Source organism: Ranitomeya variabilis, chromosome 5 (genome assembly GCF_051348905.1).
Source record: "Ranitomeya variabilis isolate aRanVar5 chromosome 5, aRanVar5.hap1, whole genome shotgun sequence".
Classification (NCBI taxonomy): Eukaryota; Metazoa; Chordata; class Amphibia; order Anura; family Dendrobatidae; genus Ranitomeya; species Ranitomeya variabilis.
Window position 1 is genome coordinate 246454497 of NC_135236.1, and position 24372 is coordinate 246478868.

Genomic DNA, 24372 nt, shown 5'->3' on the forward strand with positions numbered 1-24372 from the left:
TAGAAAATAATTTTTGTGGAAAAAAAAATTATTTTCACGGCTCTGCGTTATAAACTGTAGTGAAACACTTGGGGGTTCAAAGCTCTCACAACACATCTAGATGAGTTCCTTAGGGGGTCTACTTTCCAAAATGGTTTCACTTGTGGGTTTCAATGTTTAGGCACATCAGTGGCTCTCCAAACGCAACATGACGTCCCATCTCAAGTCCAGTCAATTTTGCAGTGAAAAGTCAAATGGCGCTCCTTCGCTTCCGAGCTCTGCCATGCGCCCAAATAGTGGTTTACCCCCACATATGGGGTATCGGCGTACTCAGGACAAATTGTGCAACAACTTTTGGGGTCCAATTTCTTCTCTTACCTTTGGGAAAATAAAAAATTGGGGGTGAAAATATCATTTTTGTGAAAAAATATGATTTTTTATTTTTATGGCTCTGCATTATAAACTTCTGTGAATCACTTAATGGGTCAAAGTGCTCACCACACATCTAGATAAGTTCCTTAGGGGGTCAACTTTCCAAAATGGTGTCACTTGTGGGGGGGTTTCAATGTTTAGGCACATCAGGGGCTCTCCAAACGCAACATGGCATCCCATCTCAATTCCAGTCAATTTTGCATTGAAAAGTCAAATGGCGCTCCTTCGCTTCCGAGCTCTGCCATGCGCCCAAATAGTGGTTTACCCCCACATATGGGGTATCAGCGTACTCAGGACAAATTGTACAACAACTTTTCGGGTCCATTTTCTCCTGTTACCCTTGGTAAAATAAAACAAATTGGAGCAGAATTAAATTTTTTGTGAAAAAAAGTTAAATGTTCATTTTTATTTAAACATTCCAAAAATTCCTGTGAAACACCTGAAGGGTTAATAAACTTCTTGAATGTGGTTTTGAGCACCTTGAGGGGTGCAGTTTTTAGAATGGTGTCACACTTGGTATTTTCTATCATATAAACCCCTCAAAATGACTTCAAATGAGATGTGGTCCTAAAAAAAAAAATGGTGTTGTAAAAATGAGAAATTGCTGGTCAACTTTTAACCCTTATAACTCCCTAACAAAAAAAATTTTGGTTCCAGATTTGTGCAGATGTAAAGTAGACATGTGGGAAATGTTACTTATTAAGTATTTTTGTGACATATCTCTGTGATTTTAATTGCATAAAAATTCAAAGTTGGAAAATTGCGACATTTTCAAAATTTTCGCCAAATTTCCGTTTTTTACACAAATAAACGCAGGTAATATCAAAGAAATTTTACTACTATCATGAAGTACAATATGTCATGAGAAAACAGAATCACCAGGATCCGTTGAAGCGTTCCAGAGTTATAACCTCATAAAGGGACAGTGGTCAGACTTGTAAAAATTGGCCTGGTCATTAACGTGCAAACCATCCTTGGGGGGGGGGGGGAAGGGGTTAAAAAAAAATTACACTTTACTATAATAAAGGTTCCTCTGAAAAGCAAAAGAAGTTCAGTCATGATAATACACTATTGTAGTACTACTAGAGTTGTGGTGAATGACTGTTACTCTTCATCGTCTCCAGTTACAAGTGATGTACCACAAGGTTCAGTGTTAGGTTCGCCCCTTGTTTATTAATTTTACAGCAGATGGGATTAATAGTGTTGCTTCTATTTTTGCAGATGACAACAAACTATGTAGAATAGTGCTCGTTATGGAAGATGTTCAAAAGTTAAGTGTTTGAGCATCTGGTTGGCAGTTAAGGTACAATGTGGAGAAATGTAAAGTTATTCAAATGGGTTCTAATAATATGAGGGCATCATATGTTTGAGGCATCTTCACCATCTTGGGATTTGTTTGTTCTTTTTGCCATCCATGGCATTTTGAAGGTGTTGATTTTTCATCTGTCATGTTTTTTTATTGTCGAGATTTCGCTTCCATATGTTGCTGGTTAAGCAAGTTTTTTTATGCCATATTTTACATGCAAAATATGTCATAAATGGACTTTACTTATATTTACACATTGCCCTTCCATATAATATAGCATACAATTAGCTAAATTGTACCCACTCTGTTAAACTATAATGACAGTTTATATTTTATTACTCTAGAAGATGACTTCTGAAAACGAGACTGGAAATTCACAGATCAAAAGCAAACCAGCTGTTAATGAAGAACAGGCTATTAATTTGGTAGAGGCACTTTTTGGCCTTAAAGTATCCAAAGTAAAGCCTCTGCCAAGTTACGATGATCAGAACTTCTACATCCAGACTTGGGATGATGGGAATACTACACAAAGAGAGTATGTTCTGAAGATCTTGAATGGTGAAGACAGTAAGAATTCAGAGCTAGTTGATGTGCAGACATGTGCCATGAAGTTTTTACATGATGAAGGTCTTCCTACACCAAATGCTCTGTTCACAAAATCTGGTGCCATCATGTCTCTAGAGGCTATTGGTGAGAAAGTGCTTTATTCAGTACTAGTGAATGTACCCAATGTGACTTAACTAAATGCAAATCAATGTAAAAAGATCATAAGCCAAATTGAGACTCTCATTCTGGAAGCATAAACTGCATATTAATGGAAGAGGCTGTTTTAAGTTGTTACCGTTATCGGTTTATGAACTTTTAATAAACTGCCTGTTTGTTCGAATCAACGAACTAAGTCCCATGTGTGAACCAGCAACTACCACAAAGCCGATCCCTCACAATATGTATAAAGAACTACAGTATAAGCCCATAAGTCCTATCAGCAGGGTGAGCAGACCTACTGCTACTCATGAAAATTTATGAAGACATCCCCTTCATCGACCACATTAGTCAAGAGATAGGATGCACAACCATTTATGGTCCATGTGCCATTTTATTATACTAAACCGGTGCCAAGATAACTTAAATGCAGACTAGACTCAAGTTCCAATTTTTGGCCCTCCTATTGAGCAAATGGGAATCCCCCTTTTTCTAAATCAGTACTTCAGAGAGGAAACTGTGCATGCAGGTGACTTTCGCCATAGAAGATCATGGGTGTTATGGTGCCAGTTTTTTAATTTTACTACTCCCATAAACTACAAAACAGATCCACATATGTAGATGGCCATCTCTAACTTGTTTACTCTTGTTTTCAGTAAAAAACAGGGATCAAAGGACCCAATTCTCCCATATGGGTTACTTAGGCCTCTTTCACACTTCCGTCTTTTCTCTCCCGTCAAAATCCGTCGAGTTTTGAAAAAACAGGATCCTGCAAATTTTTCTGCAGGACCCTGTTTTTTTCCCATAGACTTGTATTAGCGACGGATTGTGACGGATGGCCATCCGTTTCATCCATCGTGCACTGGATCCATCAGAAAATAGCGGTCGCTGACCGTCAAACACAGGAATCCAATGACTTATCCCGTTTTTCTAACTCTGAGCATGCGTGGAAGGATTCAAGTCTGGGAAAAAGTCTCTCTCCTCTCTCCTCTCTCCTTCCAGAATCTTATACCTGAAAATCCAGGCAGGAACTCCTTCGACGCATCCGTCATAACACCGGATGCGTTCCACACGTTTTCAGCTACTTTCACAACATCTGTGAATACGTTGCTTCACTGCATTGCGACGATCCCGCAGCAACGGAAGTGTGAAAGAGGCCTTAGATGGCTGCACAGTTAGTACTTGCTCATCGCTGCTAACTGTCAAGGCTATACTCCCCCTTTCTCTGTCATGTTTGTCTGCAAGTGGCTACTCACAGCTTTGTTGTCCAGATAGCTGGGAGGTTGCATCTGGCTCCTGAGCCTCAGATAATGCATTTCTGGTTTAGAGATTCTTATTTTTATGTTTTGTTATATGGGAGCTAATGGCAGTAAGGAAATAGAGCAGCATACGTCTCGGACATACATGCATTAGCACACGTATATTAATATAGGTGCTGAACAGGTGCCAGATCCATCGTGAACTTATAGTTGTATAGGTTATCAGTGTGAGTGTAACTTCTGGTACCCCCATTGATCTGCAGAAAATTGAATTTTTATCTGTGAAAAGGGCAATTTTACACAATTACAGAGTGAAGCAGTCTGAACGCCACTCCATTCATTCTCCATGGGACTTCCGGAAAAAGCTGAGTGCAGCGCTTAGCAGCTCCACAGAGAGTGAATGGAGTGGTTATCGTGCTTTGGCACTGCTGTCTCTCCATTTTAGCAAGGATAAAAGTAGCCTGTTCCACCAATTGCAATACACAGCACTCCTGTAGACTGTTGATTACTTGTTCATATCAGACAACCCCTTTTAAGCCTTATAGTTTTTCCTACTACTTCTACACTTTGAGTCACAAAATGCACCATGGCCTGAATGCAGCTGCTACCATTGCACTCCCCATAGCGACGCCCCATAATGCCCGATCCCTATCAGTTTTGAGGAAATTGTGTATACCACATTAGGCCAGTCTCACACGTCCAGATTTTTCCGGTACGTGAAGAAACGGTCACGGAGCTGTCCATGTACGTAGGCCATCCGTGTGTCATCCGTGTGCTGTCTGTATTTCTCGTCCTTGTGCTGTCCATGTGTCCGTGTATTGAAGCATTTTTTTTCAATTTTAACCCTGTAACTTTAAAAAAGCACAGGGACATCATCCGTGTGCGGTACGTGTTTACACGGACCCATTGACTTTAATGGGTCCGTGTGATCCGTGCGCTCCCACGAACACTGACATGTCTCCGTGTTTTGCACATGGACACACGGTCCGTGAAAACACGCTGACATGTGCAGAGACACATTCATTTTAATGTGTCTACGTGTGTCAGTGTCTCTGGTACATGAGGAAACTGTCACCACACGCATCGGAACAGCCCTTAATGTATTTTACATAAAAATGCTAGGATTTAAGTAGTGGCATGTATTCCTTACAAATGTGAATTTATGATATAAAAAAAAATCTAGTAAAATACAACATGGCTCCAGAATGCTACAGTATGGTTCACAGATCTGGTTTTGCCTTTAAGGATACAACAACATATGAAATCATAGCCTATGTTGTCCCAGTGTCGGACTGGGGTGCCAAGAGCCCACCAGTAAAATGACTTTGGGGGGGCCCACTTTTCACCTGCATACAAATATTAAACTACCCTTGTCACAAATTTACTTCTATCTCTATTTATTAATAAACTGGGTAGTTTGGTTAATGGATGATGAGATGTTGTTTTTTCTGTACAGAGTGTGTGAAGTGAATTATGCCAAATACTGGTAAGGGTGCGGGCCCAGATCTGTACAGGGGCCCACCGGGGGATTCCCCTGTTACCCAATGGACCAGTCCAAGCCTGTGTTGTCCTCATTGCTTTCTAAAAGGTTATACATTCTGACATGGTAACATAATTTACACTTCATTTATAGATTATGGAGGTGTCATACAAAAACATATGGTGAGACTTCTGACCTACCTCCCAGGGACGCCGGCAGCTGAAATTACAACCACTCCTGAAATCTTATTTGAAGTAGGAAAACTAGCTGCAATACTCGATGAAGCCTTAACGAAGGTACGATTGAAACACTGTGAAAGGAATAACTAAGTCTTCAGACTGATTCTCTACCACACCCAGAATTACATAACTATTTTGCTTTCAATAGAACATTTTTTTCATGAGTTTAATGTACGCACGGTGGTTTTAGCCTTGGATCACAAGCATTATATGGGTATAATCCAGAGGACTCCGACATTTGCTATCAGTGAGATATAGGCAACAGAAGAGTTTTGAACCTTTCCTATCAGTAAATCTACTGATAGTCTTTAAAAGCTCACACTACTTTATAACACAGCTGAGTGTTATCTGATGTCGGCCAAATGCAATACTATGGGGCAGTGCAGATCTGCCATTATTTTTTCATGACCATTCCGCATGAAAGAACAGTCGCAGCATGCAGCGAGTGGCTACAAGACTTGGCTCACAGGCACCCATAGAAATATATGGATGCGTGTGAAACATCGGACTGCACTCGCATGTCATCCGAGTGTAGTCCGAATACTGCAGACACTGACACTGAAGGAGATAGAGAAATTACTTTCTCAGTCTCCTCCGCACCTGTGCTGCGATACCCTCATGCTAGAATAGGAGCACAAAGCTCTAAAACTCTTCTCACGCTCGCATCAAAGTTTGAGCTGAGGGTCATTTGCATGTAGCATCCAATTCTCTCGCATGAAAGAATCATCAGATGTTATTAGCCAGTGTGAGGGAGCCCCGTATGTGTATAGGGAGTAGTTTATTAAGAATCTCTTTCAGCTGAATGAATGCTTAGACTCATACAAAAAAGGGCTAGAACACCCCATGTTGTTTTTTTTAACGTGATGCAACATAAGTTAGGATGTTCAGCCCAAATGTCACATAATACAAATATTTATAGCAGAAAAATGTAATCTAACAGCAAATCTTGCACAATAATTCAAGAGACTGTTCCCTGAAGGCTCGAGACAATGAATAACCATGTCATATGATTTTACATTACAGAAATTTCAGCATTCATATAAGAAAAGTTTTGATCGTGGGGAGTTTATATGGAACTTATCAAACACCCCATTGCTGAGAAAATATACATATGCAATTAAAGAAGAAAATTTACGTCAGAAAATAGAAGGCGTCATCAATCAATTTGAGAATTCTGTGAAGCAAGATCTGAAAATATTCCGACAATGTAAGTTAGATCTAACTAGGGTAAACAATATTATTTATTATCCACTTTCACTATTTTAAAAGGAACCTATCATATGAAAAAAAATGTTATTAACCTACAGACATTGGGTTAATCTGCAGATTAAAAGCATTCTGAACATGTCCAGCACCCGCACTAAGGCTATGTGCACACGTTGCGGATTTTGCTGTGGATCTGCAGTGGATTGGCCGCTGCGGATTCGCAGCTGTTTTCCATGCGGTTTACAGTACCATGTAAACCTATGGAAAACCAAATCTGCTGTGCCCATGGTGTGGAAAATACCGCGCGGAAATGCTGCGCTGTATTTTCTGCAGCATATCAATTCTTTGTGCAGATTCTGCAGCGTTTGACACCTGCTCCTCAATAGGAATCCGCACAAAACCCGCAGGAATTCCACAGTAAATCTGCAGGTAAAACCCAGTGCGGATTTTGCAAAAATCAGTGCGGAAAAATCCACACAGGATTCCACAACGTGTGCACATAGCCTTAGGCTACGTTCACACGATCCTTTTTTTCATCCTTTTTTTTTCAGGTCCTGTTTTGAAAAACCGCAGCTAAATTCAGCGCTGATTTTAGCTGCGGTTTTTGATCCTTTTTCTTCTGCGGATTCCACTGCGGGTTTCCAAATGCAGTTTCCTATTGGTGCTGCTGGAAACCCGCAGCGGAATCTGCAGAAAGAATTGACATGGTACTTCTTTTTTCTGCAGGCAAAACCGCTGCGGATTTGCCTGTGGAAAAAAGGATCGTCGGCACAGGGGGTCCTTTTTTCCATTGGGTTACATTGTACTGTAACCTACATGGAAAACTGCTGCGGATCCGCAGTGCAATTCCGCTGCGGATCCGCAGCAAAAACCGCACCGTGTGAACATAGCCTAACAGCCCCGCTACCAGGAGGAAATTAATTTTCTTCCTCCCCTAGCAGCGTTCAGCTTCTTTTAATCAGGAGTAGGTTGCATGGCTTCAGTTGTAAGGTTGTGGACTGTATTAGGCTTCTTTCACACTAGCGTCGGGCTCGGCCCGTCGCAGTGCGTCGGGCCAAGGTTACCGACGCTAGCGTTGTATACGCCGCACAACGGGGGCAGAGGATGCATTTTTCCAGCGCATCTGCCGCCCCATTGTGAGGTGCGGGGAGGTGGGGGCGGAGTTCCAGCCGCGCATGCGCGGTCGGAAATGACGGTCCGTCGGCACAAAAAATGTTACATGTAGCGTTTTTTTGTGCCGACGGTCCGCCAAAGCACGACGCATCCGTTGCACGACGGATGCGACGTGTGGCAATCCATCACAATGCGTCGCTAATGCAAGTCAATGGAGAAAATCAATGGATGCAAGCACTTTTGCAGGATGCGTTTTTGCTCCAAAACGACGCATTGCGACAGAGGACAAGAAAGCTAGTGTGAAAGTAGCCTTACCCTGTCCCTGATCACAGCAATTGCATAATTTGTAGTCATACGTTTTCATAGATGTATTGTGTTAAGTTAATGTGAAAAGTTAACATACAATGTGAGTAGTGTATAGTGCCGAACGCGCAAAGGTTAATCCTAGGACTGTATATATTAACCCCCTTCGCAACATTGGGCTTTTCCATTTTTGAGATTCTGTTTTTTTGCTCCACTTCTTCCCAGAGCCATAACTTTTTTTATTTTTCCATCAATATGTGAGGGCTTGTTTTTTGCGGGACGAGTTGTACTTTGAAACGACACCATTGGTTTTGCCATATAATGCACTGGAAAATGGGGAAAGAAAATTCCAAGTGTGGTGAAATTGCAAAAAAAAAACTGACCTGCCATTATGATTCATTACGAGTCCATAGATGCTAAACATGTCTAGGTTCCTTTTTCATTAAGTGGTAAAAAAAATCCAAAAGTTTCTCAAAAAAAAAAAAGTTGCCATTTTCCGAGACCTCCATTTTTCAGGATCTGGGGCTGGGTGGGACTTATTTTTTGTTTGATTATCTGATGATTTTATTGATACCATTTTGGTGCAGATATGATCTTTTTAGGCTGGTTTCACATTTGCGGTTGTGTCCACAGCGTTTCTGACGTATACATCCGCATGCGTCTTGATTTCCTATCTTTAACATTGGAGACGCAGGTGCTTGGTTTGCATGCGTTCGCCTGCGTTTGCTTACGCTTGCGTTTTTCGCGGTGTGTGGCGGGGCGTGGCTGATGCACCATTTTAGAATTTTTGAGGCGGCAAATTTCTGTCAAATATGTGCATGCAGATGACTGCGTTAAAAAAAATGCATTACTGTCTATGGGAACACATGCGTAAGCATGTCTTTGCGTACACATTCGTTCCATGCACTTGCGTACTTCGGACTGCGCATGTCCACCAACTGATTGAAACACGCCCATTGAGACACGCCCTCCTGGAAGTATCAAACGCATGTGCATAAAAATGCGAACACATGTAAAAACGCATACAAACGCGTACAAACGTTGCACTTTTTTAACCGTCATGCATAAGTTGATGCGGCTAAAAAACGCAGCATTAGCATGCATTTGCATGTGTTTTGCAATGCGTTTGCGGATGAGACGCTGGGGACTCAACCACAAATGTTAACCTAGCCTTAATCACCCATTCTTGCATTTTAATGCAATGTTGCGGCAAAAAAACCCCCATTATTCTAGTGTTTTTCTCCTCATTACGCTGTTTACCAATCGGATTAATTCTTTTTACATATTGAGATATATATATATATATATATATATATATATATATATATATATATATATATATATATATATATATATATATATATATATATATAATGAATTTCTGGGCATATACCATTAGTGTTTTAATTAATCTTAAGGGAAAGCAAATATTTCCTGTTGCTCATAAATAATATGCATATGGGTTGTCTCTTTAAACAAAACAAAATAAAATAATTGTGTGTGTGTGTGTATATATATATATATATATATATATATATATATATATATATATATATATATATATAATTATATTTATTTTATTTTGTATTGTTTAAAGAGACAACCCCTATGCATATTTCTCATGGGCACCATGAAATACCGGTATTTGCTTTCCCTTAAGATTAATTAAAACACTAAGGGCTTGTTTCCATTTGCGAGAAACACGTCCGTGTCTCGCATGTGGAAACCAAGCTCTGGTGCCGGCACTTGGGAGCGGAGCGTGCGGCCGCATAGGAACACATGGAGCCGCACGCTCCGCTCTGGAGTGCCGGCGCCAGAGCTTGGTTTCCACATGCGAGACACGGACGTGTTTCTCGCATATGGAAACAAGCCCTTAGGGTATATGCCCAGAAATTCTTTTTCATGCAGATACCACTCTTAAGCCAACCTAAAATTGCACTAACTAAAAGCCCAAAAGAAGGAAAATATGCATATCTATGTAAAAGTGGCTTGCTGTTTATATGTTCAGTTTTTTTATGTATTTTAACCATTTCAAGTTTCCAAAGATGACAAGCAAATAAACAAAGTGAACTGACTATTCCTTAAAATGCGTCTATTCTGAAGCCACGTTATACTTTTAGGCTATGTGCACGTCAGGATTTTCTGCAGAATTTTCCTGAACAAAACCGGACTTTTTTTGCAGGAAATCCGCATGTGTTTTTTTCGCTTTTTTTGCGCGCTTTTTTCTGGAGCTTCCCAATGCATTAAATAGAGGGAATAACGCGAAAAAAACACAAAATTAATGAACATGCTGCGTTTTTTACCGCAATGCGTTTTTTTCACGGAACAAAACGCATCATGTGAACAAAAATTGCAGAATGCATTAAAAATGATGGGATGCTTATGTATGCGTTTTTTAAGCGTTTTTCCCATGGAAAACGGCCAAAAAACTTGAAAAATCCTGAACGTGTGCACAGCATGTGCCAGCGTTTTTGCTTAAAAAAATAGCTGGCAGTTTCTTCATTGTTGAATGGAGTAAAAGAAAAACACGTATGAAAAACGCCAATAAATAGATTGCATAAAAAAAAGTCAGATGAAACAGCAGGAGTCCAGAGCTGTTTGTTTGTCTGAGGAAACATATTTCCCTGCCTGCCTGTTTTATCACAGGAGTAAGTATTTCTGTCTCTTCACCAGTTCTGGGAGCTCATTTTAAATCAAATCAGTGACCTAAAAGCTTAGCACTCTTTGGAGCTCTTACATGACTGATTTGCTTTAGGGCCCCTTTCCACTTGCGAGGAAAACGGACGAGTGCAATCCGATAAAAAATCGGATTGCACTCGGACCAATGTTATTCAATAGGTGTCTTTTCATTTGCGATTTTTTTTCTCAGCCGAAATCGGACTGAGAAATCTGGATCGGCTGAGAAAAAAATCGCAGCATGCTGCGTATTGCTGCGATTCTCGGACGAGACTCGTCAATGCAAGTCAATGGGTGCGAGAAAAAAAAATCGCACAGCACTCGCACCATCCGAGTTCTGTCCGATTTTTACGCACCGGTGTCCTTTGAAAAGCTGTCAATTCAGCGCGGTGTACAGTAAAATCACACTGACAGGTTAGAATAGAGTAGATATATACACATAGAATGTGTATATATACATATATAGATGTCAGTGAGACATCTATATATGTATATTTATATTTAATGCAGCGCTAGATAGCATAAAAGCCGCTAATTCAATTGCCGGCTTTTGCTCTCTTTCACAAACCCAACAGGATATGAGACATGGTTTACTTACAGTAAACCATCTCATATCCCTTTTTTTTTTGCATATTCCACACTTCTAATCTTAGTAGTGTGTATGTGCAAAATTTGGGTGCTGTAGCTGCTAAAATAAAGGGTTAAATGGCGGAAAAAATTGGCGTGGGCTCCCGCGCAATTTTCTCCGCCAGAGTGGTAAAGCCAGTGACTGAGGGCAGATATTAATAGCCTAGAGAGGGTCCATGGTTATTATGCCCCCCCGGCTACAAACATCTGCCCCCAGCCACCTCAGAAAAGGCACATCTGGAAGATGCGCCTATTCTGGCACTTGGCCACTCTCTTCCCACTCCCGTGTAGCGGTGGGATATGGGGTAATGAAGGGTTAATGTCACCTTGCTATTGTAAGGTGACATTAAGCCAGATTAATAATAGAGAGGCGTCAATTATGTCACCTATCCATTATTAATCCAATTGTATGAAAGGGTTAAAAAACACACACACACATTATTAAAAATTATTTTAATGAAATAAACACACAGGTTGTTTTAACATTTTATTGCTCTCTCAATGCACCTGAAGACCCTCGCTTGGCAAAATAATAAACCAACAATATACATACCTTCTGATGAACTGTCCCGTCCCACGAAGTAAATCCATCTGAAGGGGTTAAATCAATTTACAGGCAGGAGCTGTGCTAAAGCACTCGCTCATGCCTGTAAACCCCAGGTGCTGAAAGGAAAGCTGGGTGATCTTTACTTACATTGAGTCGCGGTGAGGCGCCCTCTGCTGGATGTTCTCATGAACTGCAGCCTTGGAAAAGTTCCCACGCTCGAGTTCATGTGAGTTCATCCTGCAGAGGGTGCCTCACCGCAACTCAATGTAAGTACAGATCACCCAGCTTTCCTTTCAGCACCCGGGGTTTACAGGCACGAGCGAGTGCTTTAGCACAGCTCCTGCCTGTAAATTGATTTAACCCCTTCAGATGGATTTACTTCGTGGGACGGGACAGTTCATCAGAAGGTATGTATATTGTTGGTTTATTATTTTGCCAAGCAAGGGTCTTCAGGTGGATTGAGAGAGCAATAAAATATTAACCCCTCTGTGACCTTTGACGTACTATCCCGTCGAGGTGACCTGGGCCTATCTGACCCTTGACGGGATAGTACGTCATAGCCGATCGGCCGCGCTCACGGGGGGAGCGCGGCCGATCGCGGCCGGGTGTCAGCTGCATATCGCAGCTGACATCCGGCACTATGTGCCAGGAGCGGTCACGGACCGCCCCCGGCACATTAACCCCCGGCACACCGCGATCAAACATGATCGCGATGTGCCGGCGATGCAGGGAAGCATCGCGCAGGGAGAGGGCTCCCTGCGGGCTTCCCTGAGCCCCCCGCAGCAACGCGATGTGATCGCGTTGCTGCGAGGGTCTTACCTCCCTCCCTGCCTGCTCCAGACCCGGATCCAAGATGGCCGCGGATCCGGGTCCTGCAGGGAGGGAGGTGGCTTCACAGAAGCCTGCTCAGAGCAGGCACTGTGAAGCAGCCTGCACTTCAATCAGATCGGTGATCTGTCAGAGTGCTATGCAAACTGACAGATCACCGATCTGTATTGTCCCCCCCTGGGGCAAAGTAAAAAAGTAAAAAAAAAAAATTCCAAATGTGTAAAAAAAAATAAAAAAAAATATTCCAAAATAATGAAAAAAAAAAAAAATATTATTCCCATAAATACATTTCTTTACCTAAATATAAAAAAAACAAAACAATAAAAGTACACATATTTAGTATCGCCACGTCCGTAACGACCCGACCTATAAAACTGGCCCACTCGTTAACCCCTTCAGTAAACACCGTAAGAAAAAAAAAAAAAAAAACGAGGCAAAAAACAACGCTTTATTATCATACCGCCGAACAAAAAGTGGAATAACACGCGATTAAAAAGACAGATATAAATAACCATGGTACCGCTGAAAGCGTCATCTTGTCCCGCAAATAACGAGCCACCATACAGCATCATCAGCAGAAAAATAAAAAAGTTATAGTTCTGAGAATAAAGCGATGCAAAAATAATTATTTTTTCCATAAAATAGTTTTTATCGTATAAAAGCGCCAAAACATAAAAAAAATAATATAAATGAGATATCGCTGTAATCGTACTGACCCGAAGAATAAAACTGCTTTATCAATTTTACCAAACGCGGAACGGTATAAACGCCTCCCCCAAAAGAAATTCATGAATAGCTGGTTTTTGGTCATTCTGCCTCACAAAAATCGGAATAAAAAGCGATCAAAAAATGTGACGTGCCCAAAAATGTTACCAATAAAAACGTCAACTCGTCCCGCAAAAAACAAGACCTCACATGACTCTGTGGACCAAAATATGGAAAATTTATAGCTCTCAAAATGTGGTAACGCAAAAAATATTTTTTGCAATAAAAAGCGTCTTTCAGTGTGTGACGGCTGCCAATCATAAAAATCCGCTAAAAAACCCGCTATAAAAGTAAATCAAACCCCCCTTCATCACCCCCTTAGTTAGGGAAAAATAAAAAAAATGTATTTATTTCCATTTTCCCATTAGGGCTAGGGTTAGGGCTAGGGTTAGCGCTAGGGTTGGGGCTAGGGTTAAGGCTACAGTTAGGGTTGGGGCTAAAGTTAGGGTTAGGGTTGGGGCTAAAGTTACGGTTAGGGTTTAGATTACATTTACGGTTGGGAATAGGGTTGGGATTCGGGTTAGGGGTGTGTCAGGGTTAGAGGTGTGGTTAGGGTTACTGTTGGGATTAGGGTTAGGGGTGTGTTTGGATTAGGGTTTCAGTTATAATTGGGGGGTTTCCACTGTTTCGGCACATCAGGGGCTCTCCAAACGCGACATGGCGTCCGATCTCAATTCCAGCCAATTCTGCGTTGAAAAAGTAAAACAGTGCTCCTTCCCTTCCGAGCTCTCCCGTGTGCCCAAACAGGGGTTTACCCCAACATATGGGGTATCAGCGTACTCAGGACAAATAGAACAACAACCTTTGGGGTCCAATTTCTCCTGTTACCCCTAGGAAAATACAAAACTGGGGGCTAAAAAATAATTTTTGTGGGAAAAAAAAGGATTTTTTATTTTCACGGCTCTGCGTTATAAACTGTAGTGAAACACTTGGGGGTTCAAAGTTCTTACAACACATCTAGATAAGTTCCTTGGGGGGTCTAGTTTCCAAAATGGGGTCACTTGTGCGGGGCTTCTACTGTTTAGGTACATTAGGGGCTCTGCAAACGCAATGTGACGCCTGCAGACCATTCCATCTAAGTCTGCATTCCAAATGGCGCTCCTTCCCTTCCGAGCCCTCCCATGCATCCAAACGGTGGTTCCCCCCACATATGGGGTATCAGCGCACTCAGGACAAATTGGACAACAACTTTTAGGGTCCAATTTCTCCTGTTACCCTCGGGAAAATACAAAACTGGGGGCTGAAAAATAATTTTTGTGGGAAAAAATTTTTGTTTTATTTTTACGGCTCTGCATTATAAACTTCTGTGAAGCCCTTGGTGGGTCAAAGCGCTCACCACACATCTAGATAAGTTCCTTAGGGGGTCTACTTTCCAACATGGTGTCACTTGTGGGGGATTTCTACTGTTTAAGTACATTAGGGGCTCTGCAAACGCAATGTGACGCCTGCAGACCATTCCATCTAAGTCTGCATTCCAAATGGCGCTCCTTCAATTCCGAGCCCTTCCATGCGTCCAAACGGTGGTTTCCCCCCACATATGGGGTATCAGCGCACTCAGGACAAATTGGACAACAACTTTTGGGGTCCAATTTCTCTTGTTACCCTCGGAAAAATACAAAACTGGGGGCTGAAAAATAATTTTTGTGGGAAAAAAATTTTTGTTTTATTTTTACGGCTCTGCATTATAAACTTCTGTGAAGCCCTTGGTGGGTCAAAGCGCTCACCACACATCTAGATAAGTTCCGTAGGGGGTCTACTTTCCAACATGGTGTCACTTGTGGGGGGTTTCTACTGTTTAGGTACATTAGGGGCTCTGCAAACGCAATGTGACGCCTGCAGACCATTCCATCTAAGTCTGCATTCCAAATGGCGCTCCTTCACTTCCGAGCCCTTCCATGCGTCCAAACGGTGGTTTCCCCCCACATATGGGGTATCAGCGCACTCAGGACAAATTGGACAACAACTTTTGGGGTCCAATTTCTCCTGTTACCCTCGGGAAAATACAAAACTGGGGGCTGAAAAATAATTTTTGTGGGAAAAAATTTTTGTTTTATTTTTACGGCTCTGCATTATAAACTTCTGTGAAGCCCTTGGTGGGTCAAAGCGCTCATCACACATCTAGATAAGTTCCTTAGGGGGTCTACTTTCCAACATGGTGTCACTTGTGGGGGGTTTCTACTGTTTAGGTACATTAGGGGCTCTGCAAACGCAATGTGACGCCTGCAGACCATTCCATCTAAGTCTGCATTCCAAATGGCGCTCCTTCCTTTCCGAGCCCTCCCATGCGCCCAAACAGTGGTTCTCCCCACATATGGTATATCATCGCATTCAGGACAACTTGGACAACAGATTTTGGGGTCCAATTTCTCCTGCTACCCTCGGGAAAATACAAAACTGGGGGCTAAAAAAATAATTTTTGTGGGAAAAAATTTTTGTTTTATTTTTACGGCTCTGCATTATTAACTTCTGTGAAGCCCTTGGTGGGTCAAAGCGCTCAAAACACATCTAGATAAGTTCCTTAGGGGGTCTACTTTCCAAAATGGTGTCACTTGTGGGGGGTTTCAATGTTTAGGCACATCAGGGGCTCCCCAAACGCAACATGGCGTCCCATCTCAATTCCAGTCAATTTTGCATTGAAAAGTCAAACGGTGCTACTTCCCTTCCGAGCTCTCCCATGCGCCCAAACAGTGGTTTATCGCCACATATGGGGTATCAGCGTACTCAGGACAAATTGTGCAACAAATGTTGGGGTCCAATTTCTTCTCTTACCCTTGGGAAAATAAAAAATTGGGGGCGAAAAATAATTTTTGTGAAAAAATATGATTTTTTATTTTTACGGTTCTGCATTATAAACTTCTGTGAAGTACTTGGTGGGTCAAAGTGCTCACCACACCTCTAGATAAGTTCCTTAGGGGGTCTACTTTCCAAAATGGTGTCACTTGTGGGGGGTTTCAATGTTTAGGCACATCAGGGGCTCCCCAAACGCAACATGGCGTCCCATCTCAATTCCAGTCAATTTTGCATTGAAAAGTCAAACGGTGCTACTTCCCTTCCGAGCTCTCCCATGCGCCCAAACAGTGGTTTATCGCCACATATGGGGTATCAGCGTACTCAGGACAAATTGTACAACAACTTTTGGGGTCCAATTTCTTCTCTTACCCTTGGGAAAATAAAAAATTGGGGGCGAAAAATAATTTTTGTGAAAAATATGATTTTTTATTTTTACGGTTCTGCATTATAAACTTCTGTGAAGTACTTGGTGGGTCAAAGTGCTCACCACACCTCTAGATAAGTTCCTTATGGGGTCTACTTTCCAAAATGGTATCACTTGTGGGGGGTTTCAATGTTTAGGCACATCAGGGGCTCCCCAAACGCAACATGGCGTCCCATCTCAATTCCAGTCAATTTTGCATTGAAAAGTCAAATGGCGCTCCTTCGCTTCCGAGCTCTGTCATGCGCCCAAACAGTGGTTTACCCCCACATATGGGGTATCGGCGTACTCAGGACAAATTGTACAACAAATTTTGGGGTCCATTTTCTCCTGTTACCCTTGGTAAAATAAAACAAATTGGAGCTGAAGTAAATTTTTTGTGAAAAAAAGTTAAATGTTCATTTTTATTTAAACATTCCAAAAATTCCTGTGAAGCACCAGAAGGGTTAATAAACTTCTTGAATATGGTTTTGAGCACCTTGAGGGGTGCAGTTTTTAGAATGGTGTCACACATGGGTATTTTCTATCATATAGACCCCTCAAAATGACTTCAAATGAGATGTGGTCCCTAAAAAAAAATGGTGTTGTAAAAATGAGAAATTGCTGGTCAACTTTTAACCCTTATAACTCCCTAACAAAAAAAAATGTTGGTTCCAAAATTGTGCTGATGTAAAGTAGACATGTGGGAAATGTTACTTATTAAGTATTTTGCATGACATATCTCTGTGATTTAAGGGCATAAAAATTCAAAGTTGGAAAATTGCAAAATTTTCAAAATTTTCGCCAAATTTCCATTTTTTCTGCAAATAAACGCAGGTAATATCAAAGAAATTTTACCACTATCATGAAGTACAATATGTCACGAGAAAACAATGTCAGAATCGCCAAGATCCGTTGAAGCGTTCCAGAGTTATAACCTCATAAAGGGACAGTGGTCAGAATTGTAAAAATTGGCCCGGTCATTAACGTGCAAACCACCCTTGGGGGTGAAGGGGTTAAAACAACCTGTGTGTTTATTTCATTAAAATAATTTTTAATAATGTGTGTGTGTGTGTTTTTTTTAACCCTTTCATACAATTGGATTAATAATGGATAGGTGACATAATTGACGCGCCTCCATTATTAATCTGGCTTAATGTCACCTTACAATAGCAAGGTGACATTAACCCTTCATTACCCCATATCCCACCGCTACACGGGAGTGGGAAGAGAGTGGCCAAGTGCCAGAATAGGCGCATCTTCCAGATGTGCCTTTTCTGGGGTGGCTGGGGGCAAATGTTTGTAGCCAGGGGGGGGCCAATAACCATGGACCCTCTGTAGGCTATTAATATCTGCCCTCAGTCACTGGCTTTACCACTCTGGCGGAGAAAATCGCGCGGGAGCCCACGCCAATTTTTTCCGCCATTTAACCCTTTATTTTAGCAGCTACAGCGCCCAAATTTTGCACATACACACTACTAACATTAGTAGTGTGGAATATGCAAAAAAAAAAGGGGATATGAGATGGTTTACTGTATGTAAACCATGTCTCATATCCTGTCGGGTTTGGGAAGGAGAGAGCAAAAGCCGGCAATTGAATTAGCGGCTTTTATGCTATCTAGCGCTGCATTAAATACAAATATACATATATAGGTGTCTCACTGACATATATATATGTATATATACACATTTCTATGTGTATATATCTATTCTATTCTAACCTGTCAGTGTGATTTTACTGTACACAGCACTGATTTGCCGGCTTTTCAAAGGACACCGGTGCGTAAAAATCGGACAGCAATACGGATGTCATACGGATGTTGCGATAAAAAAATCGCATGACACTCGCACGATTTTCCTCCGTTTTTTCGGTCCGTTAATCGGACCATTTTTTCTCTCACAAGTGGAAAGGGGCCCTTATGATGAGCTCAGAGTGTTGGAGATGATGCAGAGACACTCGCACTTGTGTTAAAACAGGAAGGGAAAAGTGTTACCTGAGAAAGTAGCAGGGCCCCTGTTGTTTCAAATGGATACTTATAGAGTTTAAGTCCTCTTTTTCTCAGAAGAGGCAATTTGCCTACTTATCATAAGTGACTTATGCTTCCTCTCCTGGTTAGGAGCTGTGGTATGTGCCATCATGAATTAGAGCAGCTCTACATAGTTGGACACTGCAAACAGTATATAGCAAGGGAACATTTATAAGATTATCTCAGCAGAGAAACATTAACATATCCAATTGTGCAACATAATATTATTCCAAGATCTGCTGATTAGGAATATACTATGTTCGTTGGACAACCCCTTTAAGCTGTTTGAGTAGTAATCATGTGACTGCTCACATGTGATTTTCGTATTTATAATCATATGTCGGCTAGCTACTTTGATTTTATGCAGGTAAACATAAGTTTGAAAATCACATATAATTGGTCATGTGATGACTGCTTGAATCGGCAAGCAGAACCAAATTTTGGCTGTGACTATAATACACACTGTTAGGCCGGTTTCACACGTCAGTGGCTCCGGTACGTGAGGTGACAGTTTCCTGTCGGAGCCACTGACACACGTAGACCCATTAAAATCAATGCATCTGTGCAGATGTCATTGATTTTTTGCGGACCGTGTCTCCGTGTGCCAAACACGGAGACATGTCAGTGTTCGTGGGAGCGCACGTATTACACGGACCCATTAAAGTCAATGGGTCCGTGTAAAACACGGACCACACACGGACCTTCTCCGTGTGCAGTCCGTGTGGCATGCAGGAGACAGCGCTACAGTAAGCGCTGTCCCCCCCACATGGTGCTGAAGCCGCCATTCATATCTTCTGTGCAGCAGCGTTTGCTGCATAGAAGATATGAATAATAGTGTTTAAAAGAAAGATCTATGTGTCCGCCGCCCTCCCACCCCCTGTGCGCCCCCCCCGCTGTTCTGAAAATACTCACCCGCCTCCCTCGCAGTGTTCTGTGTTGGCCGCCTCTTCTACTGTATGCGGTCACATGGGGCCGCCGATTAGAGTCATGAATAGGTGGCTCCACCTCCCATAGGGGTGGAGCCGCCTATTCATGACTGTAAATGAGCGGCCCCACGTGACCGCATACAGGAGAAGGGCCAGCCAGCACAGGACACTGCGAGGGAGGCGGGTGAGCATTTTCAGAACAGCGGGGGGGCGCACAGGGGGCGGGAGGGCGGCGGACAGATAGATCTTTCTTTTAAACACTATTATTCATATCTTCTATGCAGCAAACGCTGCTGCACAGAAGATATGAATCGCGGCTTCAGCGCGATGCAGTGTACCACACGCGTGGGTACCACACGCTCCGTGTGGTACCCACTCGGCACACGGGCGGCACACGTGTGCCGCACGTATGGCCTACGTGAGCTCACAGGCACACGGACACGGATAACTCCGGTACCGATTTTTTTCCGGTACCGGAATTATCTGGACATGTGGGACAGCCCTTAGGACTTCTGTCCGTGTGAAAAACCCACAGATCTGTCAGGTTTTTTTTGCGCAGCCTGGACAAAATGTGTGGTGCATACGTGCACATTAATGATACATGACATCTGTGTGTCTTCAGCCTTGATATGTACTGGCGCTAGAGAAGAAGCAGTGCAGTTCATGCTATTCCCAAGCTCCAGCGGCTGAAGGCAGCTCTCATCATTGTCTTCTGCTCACGCTGAGATTAGCACAACCAGGAGACAATGATGGAAGATGTATTCAGCAGCAACTGTGTAACTCGTGTGTAAAATAAAAAAATGCGCTCCTACGCAATTTTCATAGCCAGCAGAGGGAAAGTCCTCGGCTGGGTGCTGTTGTTAATAATCTGGGACAAGGGACAATATCCTATAAGGTTCCCAGGCTATTAATAACAGCTCACATCTGTTTGCTTTGCATTTAGTGGTGAATATATGGGGAACCCCAGAAAAAAATGACACAGGGTCTCCCTATAAATTCAAACCAGCAAAAGCTAAACAGACACCTGTCCATCTCTGCGATAACTGGTATACAACCTGAATGTTGCCATGTTGCGACCGTTCAGGCTAAAAGCCATGAGGCAATGAAGTGCTGCTAGCGCAGCTTCAGTGACGAATGGTGATATCAAAGAGGTTACTGCAGGTCACTGAAAGTGCGCTCCCAGGCTCACTTCATTGTGAGCCGGGATAATGAACTGCGGTGGCTTCAATGAGATCACCGTGAGCATCATGAGAATTTTCTCACGGTGCTCGCTGTGATCTTATTGAGGTTACCTCAGTTTATTGTCCCGGTTCACAGTGAACTGTGCTCACAGCAGCTCATTGTGTCCTGCTTTTCAGTGTGAACGGTCACATAATGGCACCGTTCATGTTGTACATCAGATGTCGGAGAGATAGTATGGATTATCTTCACATCAGAAAGGTGAGGAATGTGGTTGTTTAAAAAATTTTTTTTACATGGGACACAGGCATCGGATGATTATCTTCATGTCTGACAGTTGAGGGATCTGGTTGTTATTTTTTCTTTTTTTTTTTTTTTTTTACAGGGGATGAGGATATCAATGGAATAGGTGCAATGTGAGTATAACTGTGTTTTTAATTTTTAAATAATAGTGTAAAACAGTGTGTTTTGTTTTATTTCAAATAAAGGATTTTATTCTTGCTGTGTGTTTATTTCAACACTTACTATGGGGTTAGCAATGGGGGCATCTTATAGACTCCTCTCCATTACTAACCTCTGGGCTTGATGTCACTTGACAATACAGAGGTGATATCAACCCCAGCCCTCTTACCCCACTTGTCACCACCACAGGGCAAGTGGGAAGAGCAAGGCTAAGTGCCAGATTTGGCGCATCTTATGGATGCGCCATTTCGAGCGGCTGAGAGCTGATGTTTGTAGGCTGGGAGGGGCTCCTTTCCAGGATATTAATATCAACCCACAGCTGTCTGTTTAGCCTTTGCTAATTTGAACTTATATGGGAAACTCTACGTCATTTGTTTTCTGGAGTCCTCATAAATTTACCAGGAAAGCCTAAGCAAACAGCTGTGAGCAGTTATTTATCATGTTATCAGACAAGTTATGGATTGCTACATATGTACAGGATCAGAACCAGTAAATCATATGACAGGCAAACCAATAGGATAAAAATGTAAAACATACAACAGTACATATTTGCTTTGAAGAACATTTTTAGTATATACAGAACAGAGAGCAGCACTGTGGCTCAGTGGTTAGCACTGCAAGCAGAGGCGTAGCTAAGGTTTTAGTTTGGGGGGGGGCGAAACATCTGAGTGGGTCCTTGACCAAGTAACCTTGATTACAACAGGGTGACACACCGTAATAGTGGAGGAGAGCCTGAGCAGATGACTGCAGAATTGCTGAAAATAATCTCTTTATAAAGACCAACATTGATATTACTGATATTATATGGTCCTATGGAACATATAAGAGATTACAAAACAGTTATAGATGGTGACTTAAAGCTGACATTCTTTCTGATTGAATCATTCACTTTTCACATCTTCCATCTGGCCCAGACCGACATGACAACTTCTACCCATAATGCAGACCCTATATAGTATAATGCATCCCCGATAGGCAGATTCTATATAGTATAATGTACTCCCCATAGGCAGACACTAAAGTATAAAGCACCCCACATAGACAGACTCTATAGTATAATGGACCCTCGCAGGCAGACTCTATATAGTATAATGCATCCCTAATATAATGCACCCCGATAGGCAGACTCTATAGTGTAGTGCAGCCTCCATAGGCAGACTGTATAGTATAATGCACCCCCTATAAGCAGACTCTATATAGTATAATGCAACTCCATAGGCAGAGTCTATATTGTATAATGCACCTCCAAATACAGACTCTATATAGTATAATGCAACCCCATAGGCAGACTCTATATTGCTTAATGCACACCCCATAGGCAGACTCTGTATAATATAAAGCGCCCCCCAAAAAAGTACCTACAATACCTCTCTTCCTCCATGGCTCCGAACTCCCGCACATCTCTGGACAGCGGGCACCAAGTAGTGATGTCATTGCGACCTCTGTCAGTGTCTGCATCAGTGACGTCAGATGCTGAGAGGGGGATGATGGGAGAGGGAGCGTAACGCTCTCACTCTCATCAATGCAGTCAACTGTTGAACTTGCAATGATGGGGGCCCACTGCTAGCATCAGGCTCTCCCCCCCAATGCTCAGGGGACCCATAGCAGCCAGGTGGCAGAGCAGGGATATCGATTTTCCCTGCTGTGCTGCAGAATGCAACAGTATGGGCGCGCTGCACGCGCCAATACAGTTACAGTAGAGAAGCTGCGGGTGGGCCCTCTAAGAGCACGGGACCTGGGGTGACCACCCCCTCTGCTCCCCTGGTAGCTATGCTACTGACTATAAGGCTGTGGTTCTGGGTTCAAATCCCACCAAGGACAACATCTGCAAGGTGTTTGCATGTTCTCCCCATGTTTGTGTGGGTTTCCTCCCAAATTCCAAAGACATGCTGATAAGAAATTAAGATTGTGAGCCCCACTGGGGACAGTGATGATCAGTAGCATAGCTACCAGGGGGATGAGGGGGCGGTTGCCCCGGGCCCCATGCTCTGAGGGCCACCCGGAGCTACGCTACTATAATTGTATTGGCGTGTGCAGCAAACTGATACAGTTACATTCTTTGGCAGAGCAGGGAGAATCGATCTCCCAGCACTGCTGCTATCAAGCCCCTGAGCAGGTGGGGGGGCTTGGTGCTAGCAGTGAGCCCCATGCCCAAGATTGCAAGATCAGCTGTATAGGCTAGATGCTGATACAGCTGACCGCATTGATGAGAGTGGGAGCGTTACACTCCCGCTCCCATCATCCCCCTCTCAGCATGACTTCACCAATGCCGATACTGACAGGGGGTCACAATGGCATCACTACTCTGTGCCTGCGGTCCAGAGATGTGCCGGCGCTCAGAGCAGTGGAGAAACTAGGAAGAAAGGTTAGTATTGGATTTATTTTTTATGGGGTTGCACTATACTATAGTCTGCCTATGGGGGTGCATTAAATTAAGGGTTGTATTATACTATAGAGACTGCCTATTGGAGTGCATTATATTGGGGGCTACATTATTCTATAAAGGCTGCCTATGGGGGTGCATTATCCTATAGAGGCTGCCTATGGAGGTGCAATTTATTATAGAAGCTGCCTATGGGGGTGCATTATATCAGGGGCTACATTATTCTATAGAGTCTGCCTATGGGGGTGCATTATACTATAGAGGCTGCCAATGAGGGTGCATTATATTAGGGGCTGCATTATACTACAGAGGCTGCCTATGGAGGTGCATTATATTATAGAAGCTGCCTATGGGGGTGCATTATATTAGGGGCTGCATTATTCTATAGAGTCTACCTATGGAGTGCATTATATTAGGGGCTACATTATTCTATAGAGGCTGCCTATGGGGGTGCATTATACTATATAGGCTGCCAATGGAGGTGCATTATACTACAGAGGCTGCCAATGGAGGTGCATTATATTAGGGGCTACATTATACTATAGAGGCTGCCTATGGGGGTGCATTATACTATAGAGGCTGCCTATGGAGGTGCATTATATTATAGAAGCTGCCTATGGGGGTGCATTATATTATGGGCTGCATTATTCTATAGAGGCTGCCTATGGGTATTCATTATATAGGGGCTACATTATTCTATAGAGTCTGCCTATGGGGATGCGTTATATAGGGGCTACATTATT

The 24372-nt window shown here is 42.7% G+C and overlaps 2 protein-coding genes across 8 annotated transcripts in view; one reads left to right on the forward strand and one right to left on the reverse strand.

Moving 5' to 3' along the window:
* The window catches only part of LOC143775621 (long-chain fatty acid transport protein 2-like), a 255858-nt gene that overhangs the window by 229493 nt on the left and 1993 nt on the right, over window positions 1–24372 (reverse strand). For 2 of the 3 annotated variants that reach the window (XM_077263968.1, XM_077263966.1), the window contains exon 1: window positions 5359–5461. The exons of the other annotated variant lie outside the window; for it this stretch is intronic. The gene's annotated coding sequence lies outside the window, so the exon portion shown is untranslated. Of the gene's footprint in view, window positions 1–5358; window positions 5462–24372 lie in introns of those variants that run through there. 3 annotated transcript variants of the gene reach the window in all.
* HYKK (hydroxylysine kinase) overlaps window positions 1–24372 on the forward strand; it is a 96130-nt gene that overhangs the window by 36117 nt on the left and 35641 nt on the right. For 3 of the 5 annotated variants that reach the window (XM_077263970.1, XM_077263971.1, XM_077263972.1), the window contains exons 2-4: window positions 2062–2407; window positions 5312–5454; window positions 6421–6604. In XM_077263970.1, the coding sequence (XP_077120085.1) occupies window positions 2062–2407; window positions 5312–5454; window positions 6421–6604 (673 nt within the window). The remainder of the gene's footprint in view (window positions 1–2061; window positions 2408–5311; window positions 5455–6420; window positions 6605–24372) is intronic. The other 2 variants (XM_077263973.1, XM_077263974.1) reach the window with 2 other exon arrangements.